We start from the raw sequence: 16,578 nt of genomic DNA, 5'->3' as shown, positions 1-16,578 counted from the left end.
ATCCGCATTCATGTCAGGTCGAATTGCCGCCGAAACCGTGGGACCGGTGGATCTCCCACAGGCATGCCGCCGAAGGCAGCCTGACTGTTGCCCTCACAGGGACCGGCAGGCCGCCCCTCATGGCTTGCCACCCCAGGCACACGCGTGCTGAGCTGGTGCCTGGAGCCGCTGCTGGTGGGGGGGTCTTGGGAGGGGGTGGTCGGGGACAAGGAGCGGGGGGTTGATGGGTTGCGGGTTCTGAGGGGGGCAGTTGGGAACAGGACGTGGGTTGGGGTCGGGTGGGTGGGTGAGTCCCTGACTCCCCTACTCTAGTCAGACCCCTATTGATTTTAATTAAAATTGGGACATCAGAAAAGCCTGGTGTCCACTAAAATCAAGCTTTTCCAATGTCACCAAAATCAATAGAGCTTTGAGCAGAGTGCAGGGACCAGGGGCTTGGCTGGGGGAGTACCTGGATGGATTGGGGGCAAGAAACCTGGCTGGGGGTGTGACTGGAGATAAGGGTAGAGGGGCCTAGCTGCGGGGAGGGGCCAGGTGTGGAGGCCTGGCCAGACTGGGAGTGAAGGGCCTACATGTGGGGGAGCTGGAGTGGATGGGTGATGGCTGAGGGGGTGGGCTGGCTGGAGCAGCTTCCAGCTGCCTGATTTCCACTAAAATTAGGCCCTCAGAGTGCCCATTTGCTGCTGCAAGAAGAGGAAACTAACCTAACACCAAACTAACCCACATCCTAACCCTGAGGTCACTGCTTCACTCCTGTATCTGCAGTGACCAAATGGTGAGATTAGTGGCAATTAGGCTTTCCTGGACTTCTGATCTTCACCCAAATCAACAGGGTTTTGCCCATTGATACCTAGAACATTCCCTGAAATATTGGGATTGACGGATGCGGCCTTCAGAAGTTACTGTGTTACAAACAGAAGTGCTGTGGGTGCTGTACTTCACAAGCCCAATAAGGGAAGCAGGCCTCTCTGAAGGTTAGAGCAGGGGCTGGGAATCAGGACTCCTGGGTTCTGTTGCAGTTTTGCTGAGTCTTGCGATTTTTTCATGACTGGCAGGATTTTGGCTGGGCTGGAGCCAGTCTGGCAATGATGCAGAAGGTTGAGCCCTCTGATTGGCTGCCTGCCTCATTTGCCCACCTCATGGAGCAGAACAACCAGTGAAAGCTGCTGCAGGTGGAGCTCCACTCCGCCCCCAATATAGCAAACAAAAGCCATTCTGGGTTTGTCTACACGGAGACTTATTGAGTGGCAAGCCAGGGTGTGAATCAACAGCACACTCGCCTGCTGCCTACCGTTGCCACGTAGACCCTGCTACCACACTCTAAAAGTTCCAGAGTGCGCTCTGATCTGCTGCTGTCTGAAACACAGCTTAGTGTGTGGCAGACTAGCACAATGTATGTTCACACTCTGGCTGGCCCAGGCGTTTGGCCACGCCCTCTCACACGAGGGGAGGAGGGAACTAAAGAGCCTAGCAACTCAGTTACTAAACAGCTGCTACATTCCACCCCAGAAGTGGCTGCATTCAGCCCCTGAGTGTAAAGTGCTTTAAGACCCTTCAGAATGAAAGGCACTAGGGAAATGTGTATAAACTTACTTTCCCCCCCTCTTTTTCAGGGGACGAGACAGAGACACCTTATCCCTGGTGTAACTCACGGGAATTCCTGGTTCTTCCATTGCACTTAACTTCTGAGCCCAGGGGGAACAGAGTCTGTATCTACACTGCTCACGTGCAGCTCCAGAATGCATCAATTAAACCTCTCCTCATCTATCCAGTAAGGGGTGGGGAAGGAAGAGGTTATAGTTTGAACAGAAGAAACCTACATTCCTCTCTGTATAAAAAAGAAAGGAGAAGGGCTGAGAGCTACACAGAAGGCAATCTCAAGGGAATACTCCCAATTGCTGTCTACACTGAGCAGGATGCTGAGGGCATAGATACAAATGATCATGACTTGATCACACTTATGCTGTGCAAACAGAATAAAGTCCAGACCAGTAATATATATACTTGATGCTTTAATAGGGCCAATTTCATAAAGCTGAAAACATTTATTAGGGAAATCATCTGGAAGGAAGAATTTAATTAGAAAAATGTGAATGATAATTTGGGAATCATTTAAGAACACTTTATTAGATGCCCAAAAAACTGCAATCCCACAATTGAGGAAGAAAGACATGCTGGTTAAAAACCCACCTGGTTTAGAGAGGAAGTGAAGGCAACTATACAAAAAAAAATTCAAGAATAATATTTAACAAATGAAAGAAAGGGAAGCTGATAATAATGAATATAAATCAGAAGTTAAGAATTGTAGAAAATTGGTAAGTGAAGCAAAGGGACACAAGGAGAAATCTATCGGCAGTAGAGTTAATGACAATAAGAAGCTGTTTTTTAAATATATTAGGAACAAAAAGAATTCTGACAATGGTATTAGTCCATTACTAGATGGAAATGGTAGAATTATCCATAATAAAACAGAAAAAGAAGAAGTATTCAGTAAATATTTCTATTCTGTATTTGGGGAAAAACAGATGATATAGTCTCCTCATAAAGTGATAACACTCTTTCCATTCCACTAGTAGTTCTGAAAGATATTAAACAGAAGTTACTAAATTTAGACATTTTAAATCAGCAGGTCCAGATCACTTGTAGCCAAGAGTTTTAAAAGAACTGGATGAGGCGCTTCCTGGACCATTCATGTTCATTTTCAATAAGTCTTAGAGCACTGGGGAAGTTCCAGAGGAATGGAAAAAAATCTAATGTGCCAATTTTTAAAAAGGGTAAATGGGATGACCCGGGTAATTACAGGCCTGTCAGCCTGACATCAATCCCAGGCAAGATAATGGAGCAACTTATACAGGACTCAATGAAGAAACAATTAAAGGAGGGTAATGTAATTAATACAAATCAACATGGGTTTATGGAAAATAAATTCTGTCCTACTAACTTGATATATTTTTTTGTTGAAGTTACAAGTTTGGCAGAAACATGTAATAGTGTTGACATAATATATTTTGACTTCTATAAGGCATTTGACTTGGTACTGCATGATATTTTGATTAAAATACTAGAACAATATAAAATCAACATGGCAAACATTAAATGGATTAAAAACTGGCTAACTGATAGGTCTCAAAATGTGACTGTAAATGGGAAATAATCATCAAGCAGGTGTGTTTCTAGCAGGGTCTTGCATTGACTGGTTCTTGGCCCTATGCTATTTAACCTTTTTATCAATGATCTGGAAGAAAACATAAAATCATCACTGATAAAATTGGCAGATGACAAATAAATTGGGGGAGTGGTAAATAATGAACAGGAGAGGTCACTGACTCAGAGCCATCTGGATTGCTTGGTAAACTGGGTGTACATGTAGGAACAAAGAATTTAGGCCCTATTGACAGGATGGGGGACTCTGTCCTGGGAAACAGCGACTGAAAAAGATCTGGGGGTTGTGATGGATAATCAGCTGAACATGAACAAGTGTGCCCTTGTTGCCAAGAAGGCTAACGGCATTTTGGGCTGTATAAGTAGGGGCATTGCCAGCAGATAGAGGGACGTGATCATTCCCCTCTATTTGACATTGGTGAGGCCTCACCTGGAGTACTGTGTCCAGTTTGGGCCCCATACTACAAGAAGGATGTGGAAAAATTGGAAAGAGTCCAGCAGAGGGCAACAAAAATGATTAGGGGGCTGGAGCACATGACTTATGAGGAGAGGCTGAGGGAACTGGGATTGTTTAGTCTGCAGAAGAGAAGAATGAGAAGGGATTTGATAGCTGCTTTCAACTACCTGAAAGGGGGTTCCAAAGAGGATGGATCTGGACTGTTCTCAATGGTACCTGATGACAGAACAAGGAGTAATGGTCTCAAGTTGCAGTGGGAGAGGGTTAGGTTGGATATTAGGAAAAACTTTTTCACTAGGAGGGTGGTGAAGCACTGGAATGGGTTACCTAGGGAGGTGGTGGAATCTCCTTCCTTAGAGGTTTTTAAGGTCAGGCTTGACAAAGCCCTGGTTGGGATGATTTAGTTGGGATTTGGTCCTGCTTTCAGCAGGGGGTTGGACTAGATGACCTCCTGAGGTCCCTTCCAACCCTGATATTCTATGAACTCCCAAGTGTGATGGCAAAAAAAGCTAATGTGATCCTGGAATGCATAAACAGGGGACTCTCGAGTAGGAGTAGAAAGGTTATTTAACCTCTATATTTGGTGCTGGTGAGACCGCTGCTGGAATACTGTGTCCAGTTCTGGTGCCCACAATTCAAGATGGTTGTTGATAAACTGAAGGGGGTTCAGAGAAGAGCTACAAGAATGACTAACGGATCAGAAAATAGACTCAAAAAGCTCAATCTATGAAACTTAAAGAGAAAATTAAGGGGTGACTCAATTACAGCCTATAAATATCAACAGGGGGAACAAATATTCAATAATGAACTCTTCAGCCTAGCAGATAAAGGTATAACATGCTCCAATGGCTATAAGTTGAAGCTAGACAAATTCAGACTGGAAATAAGGTGTACATTTTTAACCAGGGCTGGCTCCAGGGTTTTTGCCACCCCAAGCGGCGGAAAAAAAAAAAAAAGCCGCGATCGCGATCGGCAGCAGCTCCACCGCGCCACTTTCTTCTTCGGAGGCAATTCGGCAGCAGGTCCTTCCCTCCGAGAGGGACCAAGGGACCTGCCGCCGATTTGCCGCCGAAGAACCCGACGTGCCGCCGCTTCCCCTTGGCCGCCCCAAGCACCTGCTTGCTCAGTTGGTGCCTGGAGCCGGCCCTGTTTTTAACAGTGGGATTAATGAACTATTGGAACAATTTACCGAGGATTGTGGTGGATTCTCCATGATTGACAATTGTTAAATCAAGATTGAATGTTTTTTTCTAAGAGATCTGCTCTAGGAATTATTTCTGGGAAGTTCTATGGCCTGAGTTATACACTAGGTCAGACTAGATGATCACAATGGTTCCCTTCTGGCCTATGAATCTATGAAATTATCATTGGGAGAACAGAAGTGAATGTCAGGGACACACCAGTAGTGTCAGCCTCACAAATTACCCACAAATTTCCTCTGGGATGACTGTTGTTATGGAGCCCAATCAAATACCGCAGTGTCTGGGGTATGTGATTTCCATTTTATTTATTTTTTTTTTTCAGAGTCAAGAAAATTCCCAGATTCAAATGATCAAAAATAATCAGACATATAAAAAATTCACCAGGAAATGGCTACTGGGGTGAGGAACGTTAGCCTGAGCCTAGCCCTGCAATCCAATATGGATCCCATGGAGATCCCCCACCCACCCAGTGCCAATGCCCCAACCCCTTGCAGGTGGGGCAGTCGGGGCACCCCTTATCCCCTCAGCCCAGCAAGGACAGCTCAGGAATCCTGCTGAATGGGGGCAGGGCCTGCTGCTGGGAGCACAACTTCCATCTGACATCCTCCTCCCTGTGTGATGGAACAGAGAGGGGGAGATTACCCAGGAGACAATTAGGGAGGGGAGTGAATCAGAGATAAAATGAGAGTAAAGGAGACTGAGATGGTGAGACTGAAGAGATGATACTGAGCATAGAGAGAGACAGAGAGCAAGAAATTATACCATCCAAAACACCATCTACTCAGGAACCCTCTACAAGCCAGTACGAAAAAAAGGGGCGTGGGTTTTGCAGTGTGTCTGGAAAGTGAACTCAGCTATTCAGACTCGGGGGTGGGAAGCGAATTCCAGAGCTGTGGGCTCACAATGAGAATACCCCTCTCACGTAATCTGAAGGAGTTCCAGCTCTAATGACTCTGCTCTCTCAGCTGCAGCAGAATGGCCCAGGGAGAGAAATGGGGCTCTCTGGGAGCCAGGTACCAAACCATTTAATGCTTTCTGCACCATGATCTAGCACCATGAACTCCACATGGGAGCACTACTTGGAGCCAGGGTGACCATGGAGTATTGATGTCACACATGACACACTACGCAACACATGGGCAGCCATGCTCTGCACTAGCTGAAGCTCCCAGACGTCCCCCATGCACAGCCCCAGGAGGAGCACATTACAAAAGGTCTAACGCTTGGTAGCAAGGTCCCACTGCTGTCATTGGTATGGTGCCTGTCCCAGGAACATGCCCTGTCACATGGGGAGTACACTAAAGACTCCTATGCAAAGCTCAATACGACAAGAGGGAGGGAGCCCCTGAGAGCTGGGAAGGCAGACATTTCCAGCACAGAGACACTGGCGGCTGTTCCTAGCAGCAGGAGGGGCCATCTTGCCAACCTTGTGGGGACATTGTGTGAGGAGCACAGAGGCTAGTGCCAGATTCACACAGGGGGCAGAGAGGGGAGCAGAGAGTCACGTCCATAAACTTCACACCTACCTCAGCTGCAGATGGCGCTGTAATTAGCCAGGGCCTGCTCCTCTGCACAGGGAGACAAGGAATCCAAGTTACACCGGCACAGAGACACCCCCTCCCCACCAGCCCAGATGCCCCAGAAGCTCAGCAACCCACCTGGCTGGTAGTAGTCATAGACTCTGATGTGTCCTGGCTTCAGGTTGATCACCTCGATCTCCTGTTCCAGTTGCAGGACGTATGTCTGAGTCGTATTGCTCAGCTGGGGGTGGGGGGTGGGAGGGAGAGGAGAGGCTTTACATTACTTCCCTAAATTTGGCTCCAGAGACTGACTGTGTTAGTTCTGCTGGAGTCTGGGCAGGAATTTAATGAGAATCAGGAACTCAGTTGCTGTGATAGGGTTACCCATGAAAAACCTTGACTAATGCACATCAGTTCTGCCATTCCATTCCTGGGCTTCCCACACAGCCCTGCCAATGCCCCTCAGTCCCACCCTGCAGCCCCCCTAGTATTCCAGCATTGGGCTTGCCACACAGCTCTGCCAATGTCCCTCAGTCCTGCCCTGTAGCCCCCCTACTATTCCAGCGCTGGGCTCCCCACACAGCTCTGCCAATGCCCCTCAGTCCTGCCCTGCAGCCCCCTGCTATTCCAGTGCTGGGCTCCCCACACAGCTCTGCCAATGCCCCTCAGTCCTGCCCTGCAGCCCCCAGCTATTACAGTCCTGATCTCAAACAGACCTACCTGGTCCAAGTAGATGGAGACACCACTCTGGCTCACCTCCGTTTTCCTCACCAGGGGACTGCTCTGCAACTAGGACAGGAGAGAAGATGAAAGGTAATGGTTGAGTTGGGTCTCTGAGGGGGCGAGGGTGAGAATTCCTATTGAAATGTTCCCCCCCAGGCCATGAGCAGCCTCCCTGCCGGCAACCCCTGTAGCCAGAAAGCAGATGAGCTCTTATTACCCCTCCCCTAGCCAGGCTCTCATCAGAGCTCTCACCCCTCATTAGGGCTGATCTCTCCACATGGTCGCTCAGCTCCTATGAGATGAGGGACAGGGATTTGCCTGGGTCATTGGGACTGGGCTCCTTCTCAAGGCATGTGTCTGGGGTTCTACAGCCAGCTTTGGGGTTTAAATGTCCGAGGGAGACAGGGGGTGACATCATCATTCAGGGTGGAGTCCAGGAACCTGTCTGTGGAACCTGCCTCCTCTCCCTGGCTAAGCATGGATCCCACCAGCACTGACTGGATGGGACCCTTTCACCATGGCCCCATTCTGCTCCCCAGGTGCCTTACTGATGTGAGGGAGCCCGAAGCCAGGCTAAATCCGGACAATAGGGAAACCTCCACGATCACCATGTTGGAAGTGACTCTGTTCCCGATGTAGCTGGGCAGGGGGCGAGAGGAAGGATGCAGATGGTCAAAGACCCCATGAGCAGGGGCTAAATGAGGCTATAAATCTTCCTCCACCTCCTCCCTACCCCATCTTTCCTCCTCATGCAAGCACCAGGCCCTGGACGGTCCCTTGGCATACACTGCTTGCTGTAGGAGGGTGTTTAAGATGGTTTCCCTGCTCTGAACAGACGCAGCCCCCCGTGTCTCCCCGAGCAACTCCCCTCTCTGTATCTCCCCACACCTTTCTCTCTCTAGAAGGATGTTAAAGGGGCACCTTTCCCTCCTTGCTACCAACAAGCAAATCAACTCCAACCACACTTCATGGTTACAACCCCTCCCAGAAGCACCTGGTCCCTTCCTCCCTCTTCCCTCACAGCTGCCAAATTTGCCCTCCACACCTTCCTCTGCAAAACGTGCAGTCCCTTCCTCCCTCCCAGCCACTAAACCCAACCAGCTCTCTGACACTCCCTGATCTGCTCCAGGCAGGGGCTGCGTCCCAGGTTAGTGGTGTATACACAGGGGAAATCTCGGGGTCACCTGACATGGATGCGGATGGTGACAACGCGCATGTCACCCTTGGTGCAGTCGATCAGCTGTGTGGTGATGCGCACAGAGAAGGTCGCAGAGACCTGTGGGGGAGGCTCATTGTACCTCAGCACCGTCTGCAGAGGAGAGAGACAGGCTGCTACAGAGACTTTTTAGTTGGATCATTTGGAGATAAAGATTTAGTAGATTCCTAGAGTTTAGGGTCAGAAGGGGCCATTATGACCATCTCATCTGACATCCTGCACGACACAGGCTATAGAACCTCACCCAGTAATTTCTATAGCAAGGCCATACCTGCTGTTTGAGCTAGAGCATGTTTTTGAGAAAGATAGCCAGTCGGATTGACAGACTGCCAGTGATGGAGAATCCATCCCATCCCTTGATAAATTGTTCCAATGGTTAATCACTCTCACTGGTAAAAATTTGCACCTGGTTTCTAAAGTGAATTTGACTAACTTCAGCTTCTAGCCATTGCATCTTGTTATATCTTTGCCCGCTAGATAGAAGAGCCCTCTACTATCAGAAGTCTGCTGCCCACATGGGTACTTGTAGACTGTGATGAAGTCACTTCTTAGCCTTCTCTTGGATAAACTAAATAGATTGAGCTTCTTTAGTCTTTCACGGCAAAGGAAGGCTTTCTAGGTCACAGGTCATTCTTGTACCTCTTTTCTGAACCTGCTCCAATTTATCAACTTCCTTTTTAAAGCTAACAAGATTTGGACCATTTTTACTAATGCCCAGTAGCTGTCCATATACTCACCAGTAAGTCCTCATAGATCAGAGTGAACCCAACTCATCACTTGGATTCCCTAATCACATTTCATGCTCTTCCGCTGGCTCAAGTTACTGCTCAGATCCCTAATCCCCAGACACAACAACTACATAAACCACACATGGGGAACTGGGCTAGAACCCTGATGTTTCAGTCCCAGGAACACAGGCCTCTAGCCCAAGAGCTATAGAGGATCTCATCTAGTATAGCTGGGACTAGGGTTCTTCTCCACTAGGGGCAAACTTCGCACCTACACACAATCTCCAGATCCCCTAGCACCCTGGGAGCAGTGTGAGACCAGCCATCTTTATGTTTACCCACATTTTGTCACAAGATCACCCTTGGGGGGCAGGGGTACAGCAGTGGGGAAAGGGATGGTAAGGAAAGCTGCTGTTAGTCAGGCCTCCATGTGCCTGAGCATCACCTGGGACCTGGCTGCTGAGTAAGCAAGGGAACTGGCTCTCTTTGACCATGAAAATGTGTTTTGCTGATCAGGCCCTGCACAGGGGCATCCATGGGGGCTATGTCCCTCCCCACAGAAGGGGCATCTCACCTGGGCATAGACGCAGCCACTGCCCTGGGCCTGCACTGAGAACTCCCCAGGGATTTCCGTCAGCACTGCTTGCTGCAGCAGTAGCCGGTTCTTGTGGGTGACCTGGAACTTCCTCTCAAAGCCCCCCTTGGACTTCACTATCACCTCCGAGTCTCCCTTCTCGCTGTACGTCAGGGCTGCGTATTTGGCCAAACCCTGCAGGGCGACCACTGTGTCCTGGGGAGAGAGAGACAGTCACCTCACTGTTTGTGAGATAGAAAGGGGTGCTCTTTGGAGCCAGAAGTGTAAAACACTCAGAACAGTGGGATCTCAGCAATTGAGGGTACTGAAATCAGGATTCACCCCTTCAATGTAGCCCTGCACTCCCAGTCCCTGCACCCAGAAGTATTCACATCCCAGAGCACTGATAACTGTCATATTCCCACAGCCGCAGCGCAGAGACTCTCTCTCCAGTGGGATCATGGCCCATCACCTCCCACAGCAGTCAGGCCTGTGTTACCTGCGTGGAGGCGAAGCCACCATAGGCGTTCTGCTGCTTGGTGAGCCAGGCCACAATGCCAGAGGCTGTGGCAACGTCAGCCCCAGTGACGTTCAGCTTGGAGAGCAGGGCCAGGAGCACGTAGGACGTCAGCTCCACGTCCACTGACTGGGGTTGGGACCACACACCAGCACTGGGTGGCTGGGAGGGGGCCTGGCTCCAGTAAATCTGCCCTCCTGGGAAAGGGAGAATAAAACAGGAGAATAAAATCCTCAGGCCTTGGATGGGTTAAGAGTTACTGTGGTGTAAATGTGACCCAATCAGTCAAACCACAGAGGGAGAGGGTCCCACTGCCTGGGGTGGCACAGAACACTGAGAAAATACCTCTCAGCTACCTGGGTTACTGTGTGAAAAACCCATCACTGTCTATTACACCAGAAGGACCCAGGTTCCTAGGTAAACACCTTGCACAGCAAATACCTGCAGTTACACACACTATTAGGTAAATACACCAAAACTACCTACACAAGAGGTAAATACCTCCTAGCTACACAGAGCCTCTGGCTACCCAGATTGCTGGGAAAACGGTCACTACCCAGAGCGCAAGGTGGACAGCCACCCAGGCAGCCAGATAAATGCCCCCCAAGCAGCCACACAGACGAATATGATTCTTGTAGCTTGTTCCCTACCCAGTTCCTCTGCCTGGCATATCACAGACCTACACACACAGGACCAGATTTTCAAAGAACTCAACTTCCGTTTAGGCACCTAAATAAGGGTTTATTCCCAAAAGAACCTAGCACTTCCCTGTGACGAATTGGGAATATGTCTGTACAATTTACAAATTCTGCTTGATATTGTGAAGTTGTATTATGAAATACTGCTACATCATGAATACCTATATGTATATGGATCTACCACTGCTGACAGGACCTGTTCAGGTATGCAGCAGACAGGGACAGTGGGGAATACTTAGACTGCACATAGGTTAAACTTAAAAGCAGCTGCATCCTTAGAAAACCAGTTTTAGCTTTCTCTCCTAAATGCAGGTAGGAAGGCAGGAGCAGTAGAAATTTACCCAAAAGACAGAACAAAGGGTGGGGTTTACATAGTGAGACACACAGAAACAGAGGGAGCCAGACTGGAAGGGGAAGTGTGGGGCAAGAGAGGGCAAGGTCACACAGAAGCTGACTCCATGAGGGAGAGAGGTCACCCACCATGTAACAGCCTGCCTGAGTCAGGTGACACCCTGCCTTCCTTCCTGGCCACTGATGGTCCCTAAGGACTGCTAAGGGAAGGGTGAGACATTACAGAAAGTGACGGCCATTACAGTTTCAGATGTTTATTGTTTTTATGATCTGTACTTTCCTATTCAGGCTCTGTAAGCTTAAAATGCCCTGGGGACCCAGGGAACCTGACGCATGGATTCCCCTCACAGCCGTTCGGTAGGTGGCTCAGAAGGGCGCATCCAGCCAGATCCATGACTCTCCCATTGTGATGCTTGCGGCCAGATTTTCAAAGAGCTCAGCTCCCAACAGACTGGGTGCTTTTGAAAATTTGGTCAAATGCTTTGGTGCGTAAATGGGAGCTGGGCTCTTTCAAAGATCTGGCCCATAATGTCCAGTCACAGCCCAGGTTGTGGGGCCCAGACATAAGCCAGGGGTGGGAGGGGTTGGGGTGCAAGACACATGCTCTGATCTATCGCATTCTTCCTGGCATGCCCCATCTCTGTGTGTCAGTCAATGCTGTTCAGTCCTGGTACCTGTTCTGATGGCCTTTTGGTCTAGTTTAGTGAGCAGCTCTTGTGTGCGCTGGGTGTCGTGGGCCAGAGCGAAGGCGTAGGCCAGCAGTGCCTGCGTGTAGGTGCTGGTAATGTTGGGGAGGGCACTAGTGAGGCAGCTCAAGGCCTTGTTCACCACGGTGCTCTGTGGAGCGAGAAAGCACACAAAGGCAATGGCTGCACAGACATACAATCATATACACGTGTGGGGGTAAGTACACACAGGCAGGCTGACAAACACAGAGAAACAAGTGCATACGGGTTTATATGCAAGGGCATATGCGGGCATTTGGGACGATCCTCACAGTGCTTCGCCTGGGTACACATGGGTGCCCCTACACAAATAGCCACCAAATTCCAGGCCAATGCCTTGTACCAGCGCTGGGACTGTACTGGGATGTTAATGTGATTACGAGCAACAGGACTCCATCCACGTGAGCTCCCTCCCAGTGATGTGCTCCGCACTGCAAGCTGTCCCCAGCAGCGTCCTCCCTGTGGAGTGGTTGGACTTCTCTCCCTACCCCAGCAGTGCCTTCCTCTTCACTGCAGGTGCAAGCTCCTCCCCCGAGTAGTGCCTTGCCCATGCCCGCCCCAGCAAGGCAGACAGGCAAGTGAAGTACCGGCACTGACCTCTGCAGGACTCAAGGTATCCAGAGAGCAGGAGTGGCACAAGGAAGGGCCTTAATACTCACATTCAGTGCCTCCCCTATCTCCAGATGTGCTGCAGTGATGTAGGCAGCCAGGGGCACCTCCCCATCCACGCCGCCCTGCAAGAAGCACAAACACCCAGAGCTGGGAGAGGGGCTCAAACAGGATGGGGACCAGTGACCCCCCCTCCATCTCTATAAAGGCCCCTGAATCCCCTCCCTCCCCTGAAATGATCCCCCCAAGGCAGAGAAGGAGGAAGTGTCAAGGAAGCCGAGCTGAGTCAAGCCCCATGGCTGCCTGTGGAGCTCTGCATGGAGCCTGCAGGCGCCACACCATTACCTTCATGGCCGTGTGGAAGAGCTTCCCCACGCTCCTGAAGCAGCCGCTGGGCAACTGGTAAATCTGCAGCCAGCTCAATGCATCCCGGATATTCTTGTCATCTAAGAAGATGTATGGCCTGGCCTGGCCAAAGCACTTGGCCACAAACGCTGTCAGCCTGGGGGCAGGGAGAGAGAGCATGGAAGAGGGGGACGAGGAGAGGGAGAGGAGTAGAAAGAGGGAGAGGACAGAGACAGAGTGAATAAGTAATGTGAATAAAAGAGAGGGAGCGAGGAGAAAGAACAAGGCAAAGGAGTGAGTGAGGAAGAGGGAGCAGGAGGAGAAGGAGGTCAGTCCTTGATTAGAGCTCCCTTCCCCCATTGTTGTGCCATGTGCTCAGTCCCATTTCTCTGCCCAGTTACTGTCCTGTTTTCCGGAGGCGGCTGCATTCCCATGGCTTGTCTGAGGCACTATGGGCCTATCATGAAGTAGGAGGGGCATGTACAATGCACAGCATGACACTTATAATTTTCCCCATGCAGCAGTGGGAAGAGTCCTGGGGGGTCAGTGACAGCCCAATCCCCCAGTTCATAGGCTCCCAGCTCTCAGACTGCAGGGAATGAGAGAGCTACCCCAGAACTTACCAGGTGTTACCTTCCTGGTCTGTGGTACCAAATGCACTGTAGGAGCCATCATGGTGTTTATAGAGCAGCTGCCTCTGGTACCCTGGAGAGAGGTGCAGAAAACTATACTGTCACCCACCAGTGTCAGGGAGAGGATATTTACAGAGTGGTCACTGAGTGGGGGTAATGAAGTGTTTACAAGATCATTGACAGGTATTTACATGGGTGCCAGACAGAGGAATGGATTTGAACAGGGTGGGTGCCGGAGAGGGGCTACTGGCATGGCCGGTGCCAGACTGGACACTAGTGGAGCTGGGCTCAGGGTACTTGCCACTGTGCAGGAATCCTGTCGCCCTCTCCCTGATCTCTGGGGTCAGCTGCCCCGTCTTTTCCAGATACTGCAGCACGTAGATGATGGGAGCAAACAGCACCATGTTCTGCTCCCCACAGCCACTGGGCATCTGCACCAGCCGGTCCAGGTTCTGCAGTGCCGTCCCCATGATGTCACCTGCCGGGCGGGACAAAGCAGAGAGAAACCCAGATGGTGCAACAGGCATAAATCCTGATTGGCTGAGAAGCGGGGAGGTTAGTTCTCCTGTTGGAATGTTCCATTATAGCATGGTGATGGTAGCCCCGTCCCCTGGTGGAATTGCAGCCTGAAGTATGTTTTTTGCCAAATCTGTTAGCATGTTCCATTATTTATTGCACTGGGGGTGGAGATGTTCTCACCCTGGTGGAACCTTCCATTAAAGGATATTTTCCTTTCCTTGGGAGGACTCCATTGCTGCATGGGGTATTTCCACCCGGTAGAATGTTCTGTTACAGTGAAGGTTTATATTTACCGCGGGAAAGGGAAAGTTCCATTACACTGGGGGTGATTTTTTCCTCCCACTGCAAATATTCCCAGAGGACAGGTTGTTTTACATCCCTGATAGAATATTCCATTGTGTGCATGCGTGCGGGGGGTTATTTTACCATTAAAGCAATGTAGGGGCAGGGCGGTACTTTCCCTCTCAGGTAGACCATTCTTTTATAAGGAGGGTGTTTTCCCACCTCCCTGTTGGACTGTTCCATTATAACAAGAGATGGGTTCGCTCACTGGTGGAATGGTCCATTAGATGGGGGGGATCGGGAGGTTCCCTTCCCAGCGTTCAGCGCCTGGGCTGGGATCTGCACTCGGAAGCTCAGTGTCTATAATTCAGACTTTACCGAAACCTCTCAGGGCTGACCCCCCAGGGAGAGGAGACGGGGGGATCCAGGCCTTTCCTCGTGCGATCCCCTGGGGTAGCGGCTGCTGTTTTTGGTCACTGCCGGAGGCTCCCACAAGAACAGCCTCTCTCCTGCCGGGTATTTTGGGGCATCCAGCCCCAGCTGGAACCAGGAAATGCAGCCATGGAAATGGGAGGAAAATGGCCGGGACTTTGTCAAATATCAGTGGAAGTTTTGGGGGTTCACAGTTTGGGCTTCCCCATGGCCATACTCAGATATAAGGTCTGGATCAGAGTCACCTCAGAACCCCCTGCCCATGGCACCCAGGGCTGAATTCCTTACCCATGACGGAGATGGTGGCTCTGGCTGAACCTTCAACCACATCCGGGGGCAGCTCCAGGGACACAGAATCCTGCGCTGGAGTTACTGAGACCCAGGTGTCAAACAGGAAGAGAATCAGAAAAAACGCCCTCCAGAATCCCCAGAAAAATCTCCCACTAGAGCCAGCTGTGCTCCCGCATCTCACATACCCCTCCATGGAACTTCCAGCCGACCCTACAGACCCCGTCTCTGCTCTCCTCTCTGCCCCATCCACTCACCTAGCCCTGAGTTCTCTCTTCCTCCACTTTATTTCCCCCACTGTGGGTGCGAAAGCCTTCTCCCCTGCAGCCCCCACTGTCCAGAGCAACCTCCCTGATTCTTCCTGCCTCAGTTACTCCATCACAGTTCAAACCTCAGAGGCAGAGGCATGTTTAGTCTATTTATCTGGACCTCTAGATCTCACTAATTCTGCTAATGGCCTCGTCATAAACCATGGAAAACGTGGAGATGGGAACCAAACTCTGAAACCCCTCCAGTTCATCCTCTAGGGGCCAATGCAGGTCTGTTCCCTATAGACTGGATCAGTCCAGAGCTGTATCTATGCTATATCTAGTTGCCCAAGGGAAGTAGCTTTCACCCTTGTATGCTAGCAGCAAGGACATTTATATTATAGGCTCAGTCCTGCTCTCCTTATTTAGAGGGAGCTCCCATTGCCTTTCAAATTGGAATCAACTTATATAGCTTGGCCACGACGACAAAGCAGCAGACATGATTGCCATCTATGAAAACCCAGGAGCTGGTTAGCAAGGGGCCTTAGAAGCGGTAAATCAGGTGAAAGGGGGAAATTTGAGTCTGGATATGAGGAAGCATTTCTTTGCAGTGAGACAGTGGAAACGTGCCCCCCAGGGGAAGGAGTGACAGCCCCATTACTTCAATCATTTAAAGCTAGGACTGGACAAAACCCTGAAGAACAAGGAACAATCCTGCACTGGGCCCTACACAGACAAGATGTGATCTTACCTACCTCCTTCAGATAAAACACAAAGGCTGCTCCTGAGCCAACTTTCCCAGGGCTACAGAATCCCCCCTACCCCCCTGCATCTGCTTATGCCCCTTTTTCCCATCTGAGCAGCTCACCTACCTCCTTTAGGGCAAAGCAGGGAGCTGTGAGCCTTCTCCACAAGAACTCCCTCTGGCTATTGGGGAGGAGACAGCAACATTAGAGACCAGAGAGGAGGTGGAGAGAGGAGAGACACAGGGTTACAAATAGGTTATGAACCACATGTGTTTTCATGGCAGGCTTCTGTGAGAACTCGTCCTTTTCAGACATCTGTCTGGTTTCTTGCTCCATGCAACTCAAGGACTTCAGAGCTCCTGACAATGCTGATTCCCAGGCTAGGGGCCACTGCAGTGGGGCCTATGTGAAGGGATCAGTTGGCTGTGTCTGTTATCCCAGCATCTCAGATAGGGCATAGAGGAGGCAGGATCAATGGCCACAAGGCAAGCCCTGATGCCAGGGCATGAGGGGGATGAGGTTGCCCTCAGAAGGGGGCACAAAAGGATCGAGGGTTGGCATAAAGTAGAGGAAATCTCCTTCAGAAGCATGTCTTTTGATCCTT

At 50.3% G+C, this 16,578-nt stretch overlaps 1 protein-coding gene across 1 annotated transcript in view; it reads right to left on the bottom strand.

Moving 5' to 3' along the window:
* Window positions 1–4,951: 4,951 nt before the first annotated feature.
* The window catches only part of LOC117885049 (alpha-2-macroglobulin-like protein 1), a 36,676-nt gene continuing 25,049 nt past the window's right edge, over window positions 4,952–16,578 (bottom strand). Inside the window, exons 22-36 of the mRNA XM_034786146.1 lie at window positions 16,101–16,155; window positions 14,981–15,064; window positions 13,761–13,937; window positions 13,451–13,532; window positions 12,828–12,984; window positions 12,533–12,607; window positions 11,823–11,985; window positions 10,082–10,296; window positions 9,583–9,798; window positions 8,249–8,373; window positions 7,613–7,703; window positions 7,062–7,130; window positions 6,480–6,582; window positions 6,348–6,389; window positions 4,952–5,432 (exon numbers count right to left, since the gene is read on the bottom strand). Of these exons, the coding sequence (XP_034642037.1) occupies window positions 6,349–6,389; window positions 6,480–6,582; window positions 7,062–7,130; window positions 7,613–7,703; window positions 8,249–8,373; window positions 9,583–9,798; window positions 10,082–10,296; window positions 11,823–11,985; window positions 12,533–12,607; window positions 12,828–12,984; window positions 13,451–13,532; window positions 13,761–13,937; window positions 14,981–15,064; window positions 16,101–16,155 (1,653 nt within the window). The 3' untranslated portion in view covers window positions 4,952–5,432; window position 6,348. The remainder of the gene's footprint in view (window positions 5,433–6,347; window positions 6,390–6,479; window positions 6,583–7,061; window positions 7,131–7,612; window positions 7,704–8,248; window positions 8,374–9,582; window positions 9,799–10,081; window positions 10,297–11,822; window positions 11,986–12,532; window positions 12,608–12,827; window positions 12,985–13,450; window positions 13,533–13,760; window positions 13,938–14,980; window positions 15,065–16,100; window positions 16,156–16,578) is intronic.

Source organism: Trachemys scripta, chromosome 1 (assembly GCF_013100865.1).
Source record: "Trachemys scripta elegans isolate TJP31775 chromosome 1, CAS_Tse_1.0, whole genome shotgun sequence".
Classification (NCBI taxonomy): Eukaryota; Metazoa; Chordata; order Testudines; family Emydidae; genus Trachemys; species Trachemys scripta.
The sequence above is the reverse complement of the archived record's forward strand: the minus strand, read 5'-3'. Positions and strand labels throughout refer to the sequence as shown.